Raw genomic sequence first — 18,850 nt, 5'->3', positions numbered from 1 at the left:
CTCTCAGGCCTCGCCTAAGTGGCCCCGCCCCGGAAGTTGTAGACACCGGAAGTTGTAGACTCGGCAAGGTGGCCTCTGGAAGTGGAGCTTGTCCGGCCTCTCCTCTGGTCTCCAGTGGGCAGAGCCTATGTGCTATCTCAGGAGGCTTCCTCGTGGCAGAGTCCCAGCCCCTCAGTCTTCCCTTTCCCTATAACGCCATCCGTAGAGTCCTACATCACACCTTGCCCCCCCTCCCGCTGTCTTGCACCCCCCCACAGAGGACATCAGCCGGCCGGTTCCCATCTCCTTCCCCAAAGCTTCTGGAGCCCAGCTCCCACCTCACTTTGTCTCCATTGCAAAACCTTTGTCTTAGTCATCGTTTTGTCGCTCATCACGAGATGTGACTGTGTGGCTATTGCTTGTGTGCCTATGTGAGGTTGGTTTCCCCCCACAAAAAGGGAAACTTCAAGTGAAGGGTCTGTGTCTACCAATCACAGAGTTGTTGCTTGGCTCATAGCAGGTGGCTCACTAGTTCTTAAAAAAAAATACATATATATATGTATATGTATATATGTATGTATATATGTATATGTATATATACACACAGACACATATATATTTAAAATTGAGATTTTAATTTCCATAACATAAAATTCACCATTTTAAAGTGTATAATTTGGTAGTTTTTAGTATATTCACAGAGTTGTACAGCCATCGCAGATACATAATTCTAGTCCGTTTGCAACACACCCAAAAGAAACCCCATACCCGTTAGCAGACAGTAGCTCTTTTTGAATAAAGGAATGCTGGCAAAGCTATCCAGCAGAGGACGTCAGGAGGTGGACCCGTGTGTCCTGATAAGAGCCCCCCCACTACTCTCCCCTGAGGCTCCATGCACTTTCCTGGGGGCGGGGGTGCTCTCTGCGTGTCCCCAGGCTCTAAGGACCTTCTTGCTGCCTTCTGCCTCACCAGGCAAGCCCCAGCTTTATTTTGGTGGCTCACTTGCTTCGGCTCCACTGGGTAGCGAGCCAGTGGACGTCTGGGCAGAGATAATGAGTGCTTTCACCATCTGCATGCAGACCGTTCGGTCCGAGAGCTGAGGGCTGTGGTGGCTGCAATTTCCTAATGGCTTCCTGATGAGGCAGAGCCATTTATTAGTGGCGGATGAGGGCTGAGGGCTGCGCATCTCAGTCTCCCTTTCCTACCAGACCTGGGCAGATGGAGAGTGGCTTCTGCTCCCTCCCCCTTTTGCATTGATCACTTTTTCTCTGCTCTCCTCCCTCTGGCCTATCACACCCATTGATCTGGAGATCGGGTCTGGCTGGCGACTTCTCAGCCACAAGGGTTTGCCACTGAGAGAGGCATCCGGGGTGGTCTGCTCTGGGCCAGCGTGGGCGACACTGTGGGGCAGTGGTGGGGTGGTCAGAAGGTTTGGGGCCGTGAGGCAAGGCCTGTTCTGAAAGGCAAGAGAGAGAAAAAAAAAAAAACCCTGGAGAGGTGAAGAGATCACAGTTAGGTGTATTTCCCCCTAAATCCTTAGCTCCCTGCATTCTAAATGGGTTTCATTTAGAACTGGAGCTGCCGATGTTGCTTTCGGACATGGCCTTTTGAGCCAGACATATGGCCTCATTAATTAGAAGCATCAGGTTCAATGTAGAGGCCACTGCCCCTGATTTTATGTTCTGGCTTTGTTGGTGGGGTTGGTTGTATCCCCCCAACCCTATCTCTGTGTCTCCATTACTGTATTTGGAATACTGGTGGGACTTGAGTGGTAGTGTTATAGAACCTTTGACCAGCATGATGGTCATCTGTTCTTTTGGTGCTTTTCAGATAAAGGTCACTAGATCACTAAAATTAACCGCTGTCCTCACTCTGTCTGGATTGATGGGAACAGCACCTTCAAATTTTAGAGCTGTTATACACAGTGGTATCATGCAATTGAAATTAGGTATTAAAAGGTTGCTTGCTTTATAGTTCCTGGTATTCAACTGGAATACCAAGGAATTGGTATTGGAATTCCAAGGAAACTCTTCTCTAGTAGAGCCTGACCATTGTTATTGAAAGCTTATCATCTGGAGTAGGAACAGGTAGCATCATGGGTCTATACAGTCCCAAGTCCCGTTTCTTAGATCTTTGGATGAATCGTTCCTTCTTGATTCTTAGGACCTTGGAGAAGAGCAGTGTTTGTCCAGAAGGATGAACCAGGGCTCCCAAGTCAGAAGGGAGACCATCCCCTTCCCCATGCACTGCTAGGAGTAAACGACAATGGTATAGAGGGAAAAAAAAAATACTGGACAGGGAGTCAAGAGGTCTAGAATTAGTAACCCTGTGACCAAAGGCAAGTTGATGTTACCTCTCTGAGTTTCATTTTCCCTGTCTGTAAAAGAAAGGGTTTGATCTAGCTGACGTCTGAAGGGCCTTCTAAGGTTGTGTTCCGGGAATAGTGTGGGACCCCTGACCAGTGACAGAGCTCGGCTCCTCCTCCTCTCTACCCACAGCCTGCTTTTCATTCATCTTATAATTACACCGAGTTGCCAGGAAGGAGAACATCCCTCCAAGGAGTTGTTAAAGTTTTATAGCAAATTCTATAAATTCCTCTTTCCTGCTTTTGGGCCCCAGATAAGGCTTTTTGTGTCATAGAGCCATGGTGAGGTCAATATAGAGGAATACAGAGCCAACTAAAAGTGTGAACACAAGTAGGTTGGATGGGATGACAGTCACTGCCCAACACCATAAAAAAGGCCAAAGTTGAAGCTATAGGGGCCAAAATTATAGATTAGGTAGTTCTAAACAAACCTTGGGGTAGCCTCAGATGATAGGTTTAGCAGTGAACCCGATGGTTTACGGAGAATACCCATAATCCCTTTGAAGTGATCTCTCTGGGTCCTAACTACCTCCTTAGCAGCTCAGGGCACTTGAGCTCATACCCTGCAATTATTACCTAAATCCCTCAAAGCAACAGGATTTCTGATTCCTCATTAGGAACGTGCATTTGGATTTACTGAACTGAGTGCGGCCTTTAGTTCATGAGCTGTTGAATCCATAAAGCCTGATGCTCTAAACTTCAGATGTTCCATGTTCGGGCCATGCCATCAGTCTTTGGTACATTTTATCTGGTGCGCAGGCATTAGGGAAGACTGTTAGAGAGGTCTAGAGAAGGGCTGCCTCCTGCACTTGCCAAACATACGATGGGTGGGAATTATTGCATCTCCTCTGATGTCAGCCCCACTTCAGGGTGGGAATGTGTGTCTCTCTACCTTCTCCCCACTCTGCCATGTGGCTCCCACATGGCTCTCTTGAATTGCACCGGGGATGGTACGACAGGGCCCTTGGAGTGGAAGGGAACCTTTAGCCTGTTGGGAGGACATTGCGGGGAGGTGGGGAGGGGGTCAAGGAGGCAGTGTTGGAATGAATATAGTGGAGCAGTGGAGGTGGCCCATGCGCCCACTTAGATCTTCAGTTTGGTGTAGTTTAGGTGGTCCGATGTGTCATCTGGGTCTCAGTCCCCACCATCTGCCTAGAAGGAAAGATGTACAGGAGCGTTTGCATGTGGTGGCCTGTACAGATTATCTCAGCTACCCTGTAATTCAAGTTTCTTAGACCACCCTCAGATGGCCGAAACCCTGAGCATCTTGACGCAGGTCCTTCTGAAGTCGCTGGGGGTGGGAGTGGGGTGGCGAAGGAACACAGCACATCACATTGTACCACTCGCTGGTGGCACCCACTGCAGTCCAGCACTCATCTGCTCGGAGCTTAAGCTTTTACATTAAAAAAACATTGCCTCTAGTTCCCTGTGAATGTGGTGACGTGACCTGGGATGGTCTCAATGACACATCCGAAGCTAGTTAAATGAAAAAGAGGAAAATGATCTTATTTGGGTTCCTTTCTGCCTCCTTAGCATTGGTTTTCGAGGAGCAAAGAAGGGAGGTGGTGGTAGGTACTGGAAGGCATGAGTGGGAAGCTGAAATGGCTCCTCAGGGGATCTCTGTGAATCCCTGAATTTTGGGAGATGCCAACTTTGCACTTAGGATTCTAGGAGGCTGTCAGGTTGGACTGGATCCAGGAGGCGCAGTTGCTGGCTACCGGTTGCCTGTGGGTGCTGAGGGCTGTCAGGGGAAACAGACAATGCAGGGGTGCAGCGGGGGACTGCCTGCAGGGCTCACTTCTGTTTCCCCACCCCTTCTTCCCTGGCTCAGCTCTGTTCATCTTCATTTTAGTGTCTGTCACAGGCTGATGAGGGCACTGATGATTCTCTTTAGCCTGCCTCTTGGAGGATTAAGAATCTAAGTAACATGGTTAGTGTATTATACACCCGAAACTGATATAACACTGTATGTTAACTATACTAGAAATAAGATAAAATAAAAGCTTAAAAGAAAAGTGGAACCCTACAAAAGAAAATATAAGTAACAGAAAGGATTGGAATTGATGATCACTCCAAAGTCATGTTAGAGCAGAAGATGACCTTTCCAGAAGAGAGAGACTGTCAGAAGGGGCTGAACTAAAGGGGAGGCAGAGATCTTCAGGAGACGTGAACACACAAATCTGTGAATTTCTGCTCCTATCCTCCTTGTGCTAGCTCCGAAGAGGTGAGGAGGGAACTTTCCCATAGAAAAAAGCTCTTTTGTAGTGCTCTGAGATATGTGTAATGAACAGATCTGATAGGACTCTTGTATCAGGAACCGTAGAGTTGACCTCCATCTACTGGTTAGTCTTCCCTTGACATCCCCACCTTCCTTTGGCCTCTGTAGAGAAAGGCAGCAATTGCCTTGGGCTGGCTGAGCAGTGGTTACCATTGTGACCAAAGCTTCTCAGCGGTGGCTGTATTTTAGCAGTAGGCAAGCAAACTTCTTTATTCGCCTAAAGAGATCCTTTAGGCTAGGAAGAAACTATGCAAGCCGAAAAGGAGCCTGTTCTAAGCAGGCAACATTCTTGGTGACCTCATCTTCCTCCCAGCTCGGGTCCAGTTGGAGCTGTGCATACAGGGCAGACTTCCAGTTCCTCCTGTCTGGGACTAACAGTGGCAGATATAAATAGACCAAGACTTTGTCTGTAGCCATTGTTCTCTAAGTGCCCATTGTTTCTGGATGCAGAGTGGCTGTAGTGAGCGCTCTCGTGCTCTCTCTCACTCTCCTTCCCTCCCTTCCTCCTTCCCTCTCTCCCTGCCTCCCTCCTACCCCCCTCCCTCTCTGGGTTTCTTTCTCTGTCTTTCTCTCCTCGTTCACAGGTCTGAATCCCAGCTCCATTTCCCTCAGCTTGCCTTTGCTCTTGCCTGGCACTTAGAGAGAACCTGGGGAGAACTGGCCCCACACTGGGCACAGCATCTGAATCTTTTTTTTTTTTTTTTAAATCTTATTTTTATTCCAGTGAGGCTTTTGTCCAGGTCTTTCTATGATATATTTGTGGTCAGGATGGGGCTGTGTGGACCCAACCATGGTAAAATCAGGACTTGTAACTGGTTGAGCTACTACACCCAAAAGGGTCCTGATAAACGTGTCAGTGTCAGAATGACGCATGGTCTCTGTTGTTACGGGGCTTAGGACTTGGTCATCGCCTTTTCAACATTTTTATCAGGGGTTCGGATTAAAGCAGGATACAGAAAACATAGTTACTGAATTGCACATGGTGCAAAGCTCATGGGATGAGGACAGATTCGTGATATAAAAAAAGACCTCTGCACCTGGAAACAGGCATCAAAACAAACGAGGTCCAGTTCAATATGGATAAATGTGAAGCCTTACACTGAGGTTAATAAGATTCAGTGAATGGATAGAGAACTGGCTCAGCCTCAGTGTACCTTGAGTGGCTTTTGTCGTGTAGCTGTTGGAAGACTCAGTGTTGGTCGCTACCCAGAGAAGTGCACAGAGTAGGGAGATGGTCTCATTTCTTCTTGAAGAACATCATGTTCTCCTGGGAATGTTCTTGATGCTTTTTAGGAACATGGGCATGCAGGAATGCTCTTGGGTGGGGGCAGGGACAGGGACAGAACCATCCCATCATGAATGCTTGAAGGAACCAACAAGGAATTTAAAAACCTGGATAGAAGTGGTGACAAAGGGATGTTAGAGCAGTTGGGAAAGCGATAGATGAAGAAGGATGAAACTCGTATGCATGGCTTCAACCCACAGAAGGAGGGTCAAAATATAGGCCTCATTAGAAGGCAGATTTGAACTCAGTGTGTGTGTAATCATGAAGAAATCATGACTGCAGTCCATAAAGAAAATGGAGTGGCTCAAAAAGGGCAGAGCAACTGAATGTCTTAGCAAGTCAGGTGTCATCCTAAAGGACCGCTGGGCGCCCTTCTGGGAAGGATGGTGATTGGGTCTCAGGTCCGGCCCGACCTCTCCTTGTCGTTACTCATTAGCACATCGTCCTTTGTCCATCTGGAGAGCTTGGGCGGGCTGCGTACTTAGACTGTAAAGCTTCACTGGCTGTGGCCTCCCTGTTGAGAATATTTGTCCCTATACTGGGAATGTGGACTTATGTATTCTTCTTTTTCATTGTGGTTTCCCTGGGTTGAAAACAGACAGTTGCACTGTGTGAATGTGTACGAGTATGCTTTTTCCTTCTCTGTCCAGATTTATTTATTAAAAGAAAAACACATCTGCATAAAAAAGCCTTAGAACACAGGAAGAATGTCCACTTTGTTTTTCTTTCTGTAGCACCAAGACATGTGGGGTTTCAGCTTCCTCTAAGGGGTTTTTGAAGACTGGCTTTCATCTCAGACAAGGCTTTTTCCCATTGGAAAAAACGGTCCTTTTTTGGTTTAAAAATGTATTTATATAATGTATAAATAAATAAGAAAGTTGAGAGAGAATTTCCTTTCAAAATTTATGGAAAAATGCTGCTTTCTGAACATCATTAATTGGAAGTTGCTGGCTCTTCCCAGCCCACTTCCACTCTACTCTCTGGCCTTTATTCTGGTTTAAGATTTCCCAGTATCTCCTTCCTCTGCGTTCTCCTTTCTTTCCCTCTCTTCTCTGCCATCTGCCTTCCCTGCCAGCTCTTCCCCTCCTACTCCTCTCCCAGCTCCTCCCTGTCTGCCCCCCCCCACCCATGGACCCTGCCGCCTACCTCGCGCCCCTCTTCCTTCTGCCTATCCCTGGCTAGCCTTCAGCGACTAGAGCCCTCACTGCAAGAGGCCTGTCTCTGTGTTTGTTTCCTGCGTGGGAGGGAGAGGCAGGCCTTGAGAAAACAGTTCAAAAGTGCAGAAAAACTTTACCTCTTCCAGCCTAAATAAACGGGCTCCACTCCATTTGTTTGCCCAGATTTTTCCTTTGCCCGTGGAGAAAACTCCTCATCCTCCACCCTGAGCAGCCTGGCCTTCCTGGTGATCCTCATGAACCCCCCACCCCCCCACCATGCCTGTCTTGCCCCCCAGACCAAGTGTCAGGTGGGCCCTGAGCCATGTGGGTTAGGGGAGGATGTGCAGAGAGGCCCCTCCGCTCTGGGGATGTGGCTTCTCTCCGCAGAGGGTCTCAGGGATTGGGGCGCTTTTCTTCTCCTGGAGGAATGTTCTCTATAATGAAAATGATGGGGGAAACGGAAAGAAATGTCCTGGTGTTCAACATTTCCGCCGCCCCTGCTTTAACCTCTGCGAACAGGTCTGGGCACAACACACCTGGCTTTAAGATCGGAGGATCTGGGTTTGCACGCTGGTCAGACCACTGCACAGGCCTGACCATCTTAGCAAAGTCACTCAGGTGACCTCTGTGAGCCTCAGTGTCCTCACCTATGTAATGGAGATAATACGGCAAACCCGGTGGTTTTCAGGGTCCTGTTAGAGTACGAGGAAACAGGTGCTGTAAAACGTAAAATTCTGTTCTGATAGCAGTACTGAAAAATCAGAGGCAAGTGAAGTGAAGGTAAATTGCTTAGCCCAATTAACCAGCATCTCCAGGGTCTCGGGGAGGGAGGCATCAAAGGCCCATGTGTAAACTCGACATAGAGGAAGCTGGGATTATAGCAAGATGGAGCGTGTCAGATATTTTCCCGAGTCTCTTTGAGTGGGGTGATCCTGGGCCATGTTGGCTCCAAAAGCCTTATAGTCCTGTCATGAGGATTTTCGCTGATGGCAGGACAGGAGTTTGGCCTCACTCAGAAGCGTAAGACAGGAGAAGAGCCCAGAGGAGCTCCTGTGGCCATCTGAAAAGCTTTGGGGCTGAAAGGGGCCAATTCAGGCTTTCCTCCTGAGTAATACGGAAACGGGGCTCTGTGTTTTTCTCTGTATTTTTCATGACAAAGAAGTCTCACGGTTCTGGGACATTCAGGACTTGTAAAATGTGTGGTGTGGTGGGAGTCAAGTGTAATGATCTACCTCGGAAATGATCTGAAGCATGGGACATGGTCAGTAAATGGCTTGAAAGGGTCATGTCAGAACTTTCAGTGATTCTTTAAAATACTCTGTTGAGCTCTCCCTTTTTATGCAGGAATCCAAATCTCCACAGTTAAAACATTCTTTTAAATCATGAGAGTGTCATTCATTGAAGGGCACATGAATGACGGGGGTAAAACGCAGCTTGGGTTTTGGCAAGTTTCAAACATCTAGAAAAGTGTTTTGAGCCCCAAATTACAATTTTGTTTTGTGCTGTGTGGACTCTGAAATGGCACTCGTAGAACCTTTGGAAAACCGAAAAGCATCTTAGGTGTGTCGGATCCTGGAGCTGTGATGTGTTGTCGTGGCAAGGCACACTTGAGACAATACTGCTGCATAACAGGTTTCCCCTTAGCAGACGGGAGGGTGCAGAATAGGTCAGAAATTAGTCTGTTCTCTTTAAGAGTCGGATTCTGGAGATGTTGATTTCCATTGACATCTCAGAACTGGATTTTTGCATTCATTTTTTTCTTATTTTCTCAGTGGCTTTACTTGTACCTGGGAAAATTGCCAGATTCCTTCTCCTTGCTGTCTCTCGAAGCATTAGGAAATAAAATCGTGTACTTTTTTTTTTTTGTCTTGATATTTTACAGGATACTTTTTAGTTCGTCCAAGTCACCAGTCATTTATTGAGCACCTCCTGTGTGTTAGGCTCTGGTATTTTCACACATATTTAATTTAATTTAATCCTCCGTGCAAGGTGGGGAAAGAATCCTGGATAACGAAAGAATGCTCCATCTTGCCGCTCTTGGAGACCTGTCCTCGTGCACCTTCTCCTGCCAGGGCTGCTAGAAAAAAACACAGAATCAAGGAGTCATTCCAGCAGGGCGCACTCATTCAAATATTTCCTCTCTTAGGCCATTTGCCCAATGTGTAGGGTAGGAGATTTGAACCACTCTAAGTAGAGAGCAAGAAAATTCAGCTGCAGGACCCAGGGGGCAGTTCTGCTTTCTGGCTCAGATTCTGGAACGGAAGAGCCTCTCTGGGTTTCCCTGAACACCTGGAATTAATTTGGGTTTTGCTCTGACTTCGAAACATTTGCTGAGATGGAGGATGGTGGAGGGCGTAGGAAAGAAATAAATCCAGTGATTAAAAATAGCTTTGCATGTCAGGTGCCTGAACGGATTTGGGAACATGCCTGCAATCCCTTTTGTCTGGCAGGTCTGAACTCCGGTGCTGCCGAATTACAACCGCTTTCATTTGTTTTTCCTGCTCCCCTACCATGTAATGGTCAAGGGCTCATTGGAACCATGTGTGAGCCTGGTGAGTCACCAAATCCTCAGGACTTCAGTGGTAATAATGTGTTAAAACTCCTTTTGGGGGATGGGGCAGGGGTGGATGGAGGGAAGACGGGAGAGGACTGAAGTCACTTCCTACAGATGTTCGGATGTTCAGAAGCCCTCTCTGCAGGCATCTTTCCCAGGCCCGGCTGTGGGCCCCGGGGCCGGTTTCCTGGGGCCATTGGGAGTGTGCTTTGCCTCCACCGAGGACCATCTTTTTTGTCCCGAGGCGGCTTCCGTCTGAGAAAGGGCATCCACCTCTGAGCGGGATGTGGTACCCAAGCCCTGTGCACTCCCCGGTGGCAGCAGGACCGAGAGGCTGTAACTGGACACTGGCTTGCCTTTTTGGTCAGCCAGGTCATTGGAGGGCAAATTGGGGATTTTTCTGTGCTGCTGCTTTCTCCCCTCTTTGGACTGGATTTTTTTCTATTGGCCGGTGACTTGTAGGAGACTGGGTATGAAGACGAGGGTGGAAGCCTGGTTGTAGGTTTCCCTAACTGATAGGAGCTGTTTCAGAGCTCCTGGTGTCCGCTTACATGCGACAGCTATAGACTGTTGGGTAGGGATGGGTGGTTCCAGGACGGGCACCTATCTTGCTCCCTGCTTGCGGGAGCTCAGTCTTGCCTGGCCCTCATTGCTCCGTCCCATTATTAAGTCTGTGAAAACAGAGTGGAGGGGCCGAGGAGGGACATTCATTTCCCTTCTTTGCACTAACCTCAGCCCAGAGGCTTTGTGGATTAGACCAGCTCCCTCCACTGGAAGGCCTGTTTGCCAAGTTTCTAGGGCCTATTACAGGATTTAGAATCAGGAGTGTGGGAGAAAGAGGACACTGACAGGTCTCTTGATCCCTAGTTCCAATCCACTCGTCCACCAGTGATAGAGCAACAGACATGGGGTTTGAGATTCCCCGTCACACTCTTCTGAGATATTAGTCTTCACGGGGGAAGTCCTGTTAGAGACCAGGAACAACTTTCCAGGGACCGTCAACCTCGGGGTCAGAGTGAGCAGCCCCTGGCCACAGCCATTTTTCTCTTTCTATTGATCTAAAGGAGTAAAGATGCCTTCTTTCCCACACTGGGACTTTCTAGGCAGCTTGGCACTGCCCTTTGGATGTCTGCCAGCATCCCCAGCCTTCTCTTGCATACTCCTAGTTACAGTTATAAGTTCCTGCGGACATTAGCCATTAGGAAGAACGATCCCTGCGGTCTCTGCTTGTAGGACAGGGGAGTCCGAGGGTCCGGCTTTCCGTCCTGATTTGAGCTCGTCTCTCTCTGACCCAACTTCCTCACTTTCCCGATCAAGGCAGTGTTGCTTTCAAACCAGCTCTGTGGTTCAAATGGGCCGATAAATAAAATGTAGACCTAGATGGAAGCACTGTAATCTGAAGGCTTATTTTCCTTTTCTGTGAGTTTATCTGTTTCTTGTCAGCTTTCCTATTATGATCTTCCTTTATCTAGAGAATGTCTGCATGACAATAAAATGTTTGTGGGTGAAATGACATGTGGTCTGGAATTAGCTTTACGGTTCTTCAGTGCAGGAGGGCGGGGGCGGGGGAGGAGATGAATTAGGAACCGGTAGTGTTGATAGATTTCAAATACGATTTCATTGTACTCTTCCCTCTACTTTGGTGTGTGTTTGAAAATTGCGATAAGGAAAATTAAAAATGCTATTCAACATTAACCTAGAACCTATTAATAGACTTCTTTTAAGCAATGCACTGATTAAGTGACTTATCCAGTGTGATTATATTAGCGGCAACACTGAGATAAGAGCCCATGGATTTTGACCAGCAAGCCAAGGCAAGCCCTGTGCACACCCCACTATTGTCTTTTTCCCTTGTCTTCAGAATTCTCTTTCCAGTTGGGACTATTGTTCTATTTCCTCCCGGTATGAACCAGAAGGCTTCTTCTTGATTTCCTTTCACTTTAAGAAACATATTTCAGTAAGACTTTATGTAACTAATTAACCTTATATTATGCACACAATTGCCCATCAAAGTGACTCAGGGGTGAACACAGGGAAGGAAGCCAGGTTGTCATTTAACCTGTGTCACTTTGTATGGAAGGAAGGAAGTGTCACTACCCGTAGCCCCGAGAAAGGACAAGATTACAGTTGATTCTGTAAATGGCTTTTAATTGTGTCTTTATGGGGCTAGCCATGTGAAATTCTGGATTTGTTCAGTCCAGGAAAGGTTTTGTTTAAGTTTTTAATTATTTCCTCAAATGTATCTAATTTTCCAACTAAGAAATAAAAGTACCATTTTCTGTCTCTGAACTGTAAAAATTTTAGTTTTCTTGGATCTCTGATCTCTTCCTATTTGCCGCAGAGGTGGAATGGAGTAGAAAGAGCTTGATTTTAAGAGTTGACAGACTGGGATCCAGCCCTGTCTGGGCCCTCCTGGCCCTGTGATTTTGCACCAAACTCTTGATCTCTCAGAGCTTTCTTTCCTCATCTGTAAAATGGGGATCCAGTAGTGCCTTCCTGGGACCCTTGGAAGTTTCACATGTGGTATCATGAAATCGTATTGGTGAAGGGTTTTAGTGGACCATAAATTGGTTTTCAGTGTCAAGCATATTATTCATTCTCGGTGTTTCTTGGATGCTGCTCTTGATTGGGATGGGGGACCCCCCCGCCCCCATACACGCACAGATAATATCATCGTGGTCACCCACTAGGGTTTGGCCAGTTGGATGGTTGTGCAAGACTGGAATAATGCACTTGACATTTCTACTTCTTAGCTTTGTTTCTCATCACCTAACCCACGATCCCAGACAGTCCACTTTATTTTGTAGTTTTATTCGAGAACGGTGAGGGAAGAAACATCTCAGGTCACTAAGGCACCGTCCTGACTTCTCCTGGAACAAACATCACTTAAGGCATAGATTCTATGTAACATGGTTGATATGAGCCATTCGGTTCCAAACAGCTGAACAGAGTGGCATGAAAAGTCACATGAAATTCACATGAAAATGTCCTAGACGGGTTCTTGGACATTGAACAGCCCTTAACCTTGAGTTACATATAAGTGAATTGAAACCGTTGTTCAGCATTTGACTTAAAACATCCATGGGGTGTGTATAAACTTTCGTTCAGGGTCAGGCCACAATGCAAAATGAGCAGATGTTTCTACGCATTCAGAATGGCCCTGGTTCGTTATGCCCCTACTGATTCAGGGAGTGCTCCCTGCCATTTCCGCCTCGATACTATGCAGCCTTGGTAAGACAAGAGTTTAGGACTGTTACTCATTCACCAGCTTCTGTACGACTCTTTTCTCTGAAACTTGGGGTGATTCTTATAAATATTAACTCACATTTAGGGTCCTGAGGGATAAACACTGGGTGGGAAATCTGATATGCTCGTAAACGTTTTCAGTTTCTCGTGCATTGTGTCAATAGTCTCCACTGTATTGGCACAATATATCTTTGGGTCAGGTTCTCAGCATTTTGAGACAAATGTGTTCTTTGAATTTAAGATACTGCAGTTACAAATAATAACACAAAAGCAAGTTTAGTACTTGTCCCTGAAATACAGTTAGTGAATTTCCTGGCTGGGGGTGGGGGGCATTGGTTAATTTTTAGATGCCATCCCTAAAATCAGACATATTTGGTACCTGATGCAAAAATCTAACAGGCAATGAGATAAAATGTGGCAGGAATAACAGTGATGCCTGCTTGGGCTAAACTAGGTCGGATTCTCCACCTGTGTAATGATTTCATTATCGTTGTTGATCAGTGTAATTCACAGAACTGCTGCGATCACAAGCTAGCACCATAGGGGAGATTTTTGCTTCATAATTTCTATGAAGCGAGTTTAATCTTGTAGATTAATGTCTGCTTTCAAATGTGATTATTCATTATCATTTAAATGCGGTGCCCAGGCTACTACTGATAAAGACAGTCCTGGCTGATTGTTCACTCCCTTAGAGAGGGGGCTGGTGTTTTTTAAAACCAGTGTTCCACACTGTTCAACAAGGGAGAAAAGCTCTGACTTTCCTGTCTGAATCCTTTGGGTTCAAGGGCAATGACATGCCTTCTCCTGAGCTTGTCGAGTCCAAATGCAGGTGTCCCAAGTGTGCGGGGCTGGCCTTCACCAGCCAGCTGGGCTGTGAGCACTTTTCCAAGAGAACCAGCAGCTAGGGGCAGAGCCGATGGGCGCCGTGCAGCTGCAGCTGACAGCGTGTGGACCAGGCTTTGGGAGATGGCATTGAGGTTGACAGGCAAAAGTCATTCCAGCTGCTTCTCTTGGAGAGAGCGAGTGAGAGCCTGGAAAGGCTGGTTCCCTGACAGGAACCAGGAACCTGCGTGGGGCTTCGTCAGCCCGGCGGTCCTGTCCAGACCATACTGCCAGAGTGTGTGGAGTTACAGGAAGCGGACTCCAGGAAACCTCTTTCTCAGGCTTCACATCACCTTGGCAGTTTGTGTGTAGAAGATGCCTGGGGCCTCCTAGCCCGCCTCACCCTTCGGTTCCAGCTTCTAGCACAACTACTGCCTGTGCATTTGGCCTGGCCTGTATTTTCCACATGTGTTGTCCTGGCCAGTTTCCGCCATCAGTAAAGTTCTTTTCATCGAATCATAAATCAATGGCGGGAACAAACACACAAAACAAAACCCACACAGTTCAAGTTCATGAATTTGTGTTGGACGGGAGTGAAGGGAAGGAAAGTTGATTCAAATTTGGGAAACAGTGAATTCACTAAACAGTTGTCGATTGACTCCTGTGTTCTGCCCTGTGCTAGGAGGTGGGGGATGCTGCAGTTGTCCCTTTCACAAGGAATGCTCTTGGGTGAAATAAAAAGCCCCTTTCTCTGAGGTAACACTGACTCTTACTCTAAGTGGAGACATTTCTGGACCTGGCACTTGGCTGTTCTTGGGTGTATAGAGTGGGGACAAAGGGGCAGCATTGATGTCTTTCTTGGTGACTCATTTGATGATTACTCCATTGTTTGAAGGGCTGGATGTTATGTAATCAACATTTTATCCCCTCCCCCCATTTTTCCCTCTTAACAATCTGGGATTTTCCATCATTTTGTCAACCTTCCTGGAGGCATGTTGATTTTTCCACTAGATTACTAGATTTTTTGGGGCATGGCCCAGGGCAGCCCAAACTCTCCACTCCCTAGAACTTCAGATTCACCCTCGGTGGCAGGGCCTGGGGAGCAGCTGCCCTGAACCCTTCTGCTCTTTCAGGGCGGAGCTGGACTCCAAGCTGTTTCCTGATGGCATCACTCAGAGCAACGGGAGGGAAAGTGCTGGCTCTTCTTTCTTGCAACGTAGTTTCCACTCATTTTGACATTCAGAGGCAATCTATTTGCTCCTTTTTTCAGAGATCACCAATTATCATCTTTTCCCTTCTCTGTTTCCATTTAATTCATCCAGTAACACATACGTATGTCCAGGGAATTTTTTTAACTGGTCAGGGCTTAGGGCTGGCTAGTTGAGGGGCTTCCACCTTAGCCTGCCTGAAACCCAGCCATTGTATAAGTCAGTTTCATATGATAACTTCAAGATCCAGGGTGAGGAAGAGGGCTTCTGGAAATTACTACAGTAAAGCGTTTCACTGCCTGAAGATCTCACGAAGGGTAGTAGGAATTCTCAGGTCATTTCTTTGCCTCTTAGCTTTTTATGGGAGCTTGTGCCTAAGGTGAATGCTGAGAATTTTTAGCCTGAGCCATATTTATGTATCTTTGCTTTGAACATGGTCTGAGCACAAGAGAGATTGGACATAGAGATAAAAATACAAATTGATGTCTCAAAGGATGACACGCTCGTGAACGTGCAGATTTTGATCCCTTTCTCTTCCTTGCCACCTACACAAATCAGGTTTTATGGATATTACCTCCCACACGCGCTTACTTTGTCCACTCACATTACCTGTATCACCAGCTTCCTAGTCAAAGCCACCATCATCTTTTACCACAACTAATGCAAGAACTTTTTTACCAAGTCTTCCCACATCTATTCATAGTTACCTACTCAACCATTCTTTACGGAATAGCTAAGGTGACCTTCTCTCTGTTTTTTTTTTTTCCTTTTTTTTTTTTATTGTGGTAAAATACACATAACATAAAATTCACCACCGAGCAGGTCAGTGGTGTTACGTACGTTCATGGTGTTGCACAATCATTAGCGCCATCCACCTGCAGAACTCTTTTCATCTTATAAAACTGAAACTTTGTTCCCATTAAATAACAACTCCCCATTCCCTTTCTCCCTCCAGGCTCTGGCAGCAACCATTCCACTTTCTGTCTCTATGACTTTGATTATTCTAAGTCCCTCCTATAATTTGTCTTTTTGTGTTTGGCTTATCTCACGTAGCCTAATGTGAAGTTTCATTCATGTCAGAGTTCATGTCAGAACGTTCTTCTTCTTTAAGGCTGAATAATGTCGCACTGTATGTCTATACTTCATTTTGCTTATCCATTCATCTGCTGATGGACATTTAGGCTGCCTCCACATTTTAGCTACTGTGAACAATGCTGCTGTGAACAGAAATATACAAACCTATCTTCAAGATCCTGCTTCAGCTCTTTCAGCTCTTTCGGATATATAGAGAACTCCTGAAACCCAACAATTCTATCAAAAATGAGCACAGTCTTTCAACAGACATTTCTGCAAAGAAGATATAAAAATGGCCAATAAGCACATGGAAAGACGCTAAACATCATTAGTCATTAGTCATTAGGGAAATGCAAAGCAAAACAGCATGGTACCACTTCATGTCCATCAGGGAGTCTTACCAGATTCCATGCTTATTTTTCCACCTCCTCTCAATCAATCGTCCTCCTGGTTCCTCTGCTCCAACTGCATTGATACTAAAATGGGCCAGGTTTCCCCTCCTTCCCCCATTTCATAAACTTCATCTGTGCTTCTCCCCTTGCTTTGTCAAGGACCATGGTCCTCTAACTTGGGTGTCACCAGGAGCACCTGGATTGTGCATTAAAAGCACAGATTTCTGGGCTCCTCTCCCCCCCCTTCCCAGAGGTTCTGATTCAATAGGTCTGGAGCGGACCTGAGATTTTTGAGAATTTTCATTTCTAACAGTTTCCAAGTAGTGATGATGCAGCTGGTCTGGGCGCACTTGGAGAACTACCGGTCTAGAGTATTTTTTCTTTTTAAAACTAGTATGTGTGTTTTAGATCTCAGGTTAAGCACCTCTGTTCTCCTAAGGGAGGCCTTTTCTGATTCCCCCAGACTTGCAGGAATTCCTGTTCTGTGTTAACATCTCATCTTCTGCTTCTCCTATGAAGCCTGTATTGACGTATTTGAATGTTTAATTGTGTAACTAGTTTTGTGATGCCTGAATCCCCTGCCAGCATCTGAGATCCAGCCCTGTGAGGGCAGAGGTCATTTCTGTCTTGCTCACTGCTTGCTTCTCTAATCCCTTGCACATAGCAAGTGCTCAGTAATGATGTGTTGGATGAATGAATGTTGTCATTTCCTTTTCATGGAAGTAGGTAGCAACATTAATACTCTCAGTGAATGTGAAGGATGGGTAGGGACTATGAGTGAATTAGTAAAGTTATACAGAAAGAATAAGCTTTTTTTTTTTTTTTTTTGGTCAAGGATACAGAACATTCTAGGCAAGAGTCAGGTGTTTTTTTTTTAAGGGGCCTAGCACACTGTGGAAAGCCCCCCAAATTTTACCTGCCCTGGTGAGGATGTCAGTACAGTTATTTCTCAGCTTGCCTTCTTCAGGCCATCCATGCCCTATTATCTTTTATGGGTGGTTAACTACCTATTAGTTTTTTAAAACTGAGATACAATTAGCATATATTTGTTTCAGGTGTACAACATAGTGATTTGATATTTGTATCTATTGCTTAATGATGACTATAGTGTCTAGTCTTCATCACCTGTGTTGTTTTTATTAATCATATGATATATTTTTTTTCCTTACAGATATGGAATGTGCTGATGTCCCACTATTAACTCCAAGCAGCAAAGAAATGATGTCTCAAGCATTGAAAGCTACTTTCAGTGGTTTCTCTAAAGAACAGCAACGACTGGGAATTCCAAAAGGTGTGTTTTGTTGATGGGAAAAGAGAGGGATGGGATCAGACTTTTGGGTGAGGTTAGTTTTCTCAGCTGTAGTGTGAGATAGACATTATGACTAACCACACTTCGGTCAGCCCCTACAGTTGGTTGCAGACATCTGCTAGAACAATCGTAGACACATGCCAAGACTTCCCCATCTCCCAGGTTTTGACACTGCCATCTTGGTTCTTAGGACAGCGGTTCCCAAACTTGTTGGCACACGAGATTCAGGATTTTCAAAAAATTCCACAGCCCAGGCCATGTCCCAGGCCCATGAAGTTGCGATTCCTGGTAATTCCAAAACACTGTCAAGGTTGAAAAACACAGTCTTAGAGTCACTCTGGGCCATCATTGGATGAACCCAGTGAGCTACATTCCTTGGAATTTAACTGATTGCTCTTTTCTTTTCCATGTGCTTTGGTGAGATGTGTTTATGCTTGGGTGTTCTCATCTGAAAGGGTTTATTCAGGAATGTAAGGGGACTGGAGCTGTCAGAAAGGACAAATGACTGGAGAACACTTAAGCCTCCAGCAAGCAACATTTCCTGAACAATTGAGAGCAGGGAGAACACTTTTCTCTCGAGTAAGAGTAACACTGTCTGCTGCTTCCAGGCCGGTCACTCCCACATCTTAGACAGAGTCTGTGAATGTATCTCCAAACCTTTTGTCATGTGTCTACCACTTAACCTCAAACCTCGGCTGATAGCAACGCCCAACATCGCATGAGGATCCCAAAGCAGAATCAAGTGAATTCTGACCCCTGGGTTTTCTAGCATCTCATAAAGTCATCTGCTACATTGAAGGGTGGGGCCCGGACAGCAGGTGTGATGTGAACGCCGTAGCCTGCCTGCCGTCCTCCGAGCTCTGAGAGGGCCACGCTGGTGTGGTCATGTCTGACCTCAGCCACGCGGGAAGAGTACGTCTTGTCTGTTCTCTGATGCTATTCCACGCTTGCAGTGTCTAGTATAATGAAATCAGGCCCCTGATAATGCTGCTATGACTAAGGACCATTTGAATGACTTACTAGTTGCCGTGATTATTACTAGCCATAGTTAGCGAAGATAAAAATGATTAATACTAACGTCTCAGGCCAATCACGACAGGGAGGAATAGGGATAGGTGAGTGCAATCTCCAGAACGCACTTGACTTTGTTCTGATTGTTATGAAAGAAGTCATTTTGTTCC

At 46.1% G+C, this 18,850-nt stretch overlaps 1 protein-coding gene across 5 annotated transcripts in view; it reads left to right on the top strand.

Annotated features, from left to right (window-relative positions):
• The window catches only part of ETS1 (ETS proto-oncogene 1, transcription factor), a 65,828-nt gene that overhangs the window by 15,927 nt on the left and 31,051 nt on the right, over nt 1-18,850 (top strand). For 2 of the 5 annotated variants that reach the window (XM_034666070.1, XM_034666068.1), the window contains exons 2-3: nt 9,515-9,646; nt 17,532-17,651. In XM_034666070.1, coding sequence (XP_034521961.1) covers nt 9,515-9,646; nt 17,532-17,651 — 252 coding nt within the window. The remainder of the gene's footprint in view (nt 1-9,514; nt 9,647-17,531; nt 17,652-18,850) is intronic. The other 3 variants (XM_034666071.1, XM_002912695.3, XM_034666069.1) reach the window with 2 other exon arrangements.

This window comes from Ailuropoda melanoleuca, chromosome 8, assembly GCF_002007445.2.
Source record: "Ailuropoda melanoleuca isolate Jingjing chromosome 8, ASM200744v2, whole genome shotgun sequence".
Classification (NCBI taxonomy): domain Eukaryota; kingdom Metazoa; phylum Chordata; class Mammalia; order Carnivora; family Ursidae; genus Ailuropoda; species Ailuropoda melanoleuca.
Note: the sequence above shows the minus strand (reverse complement) of the source record. Positions and strands in the feature narration are given on the sequence as shown.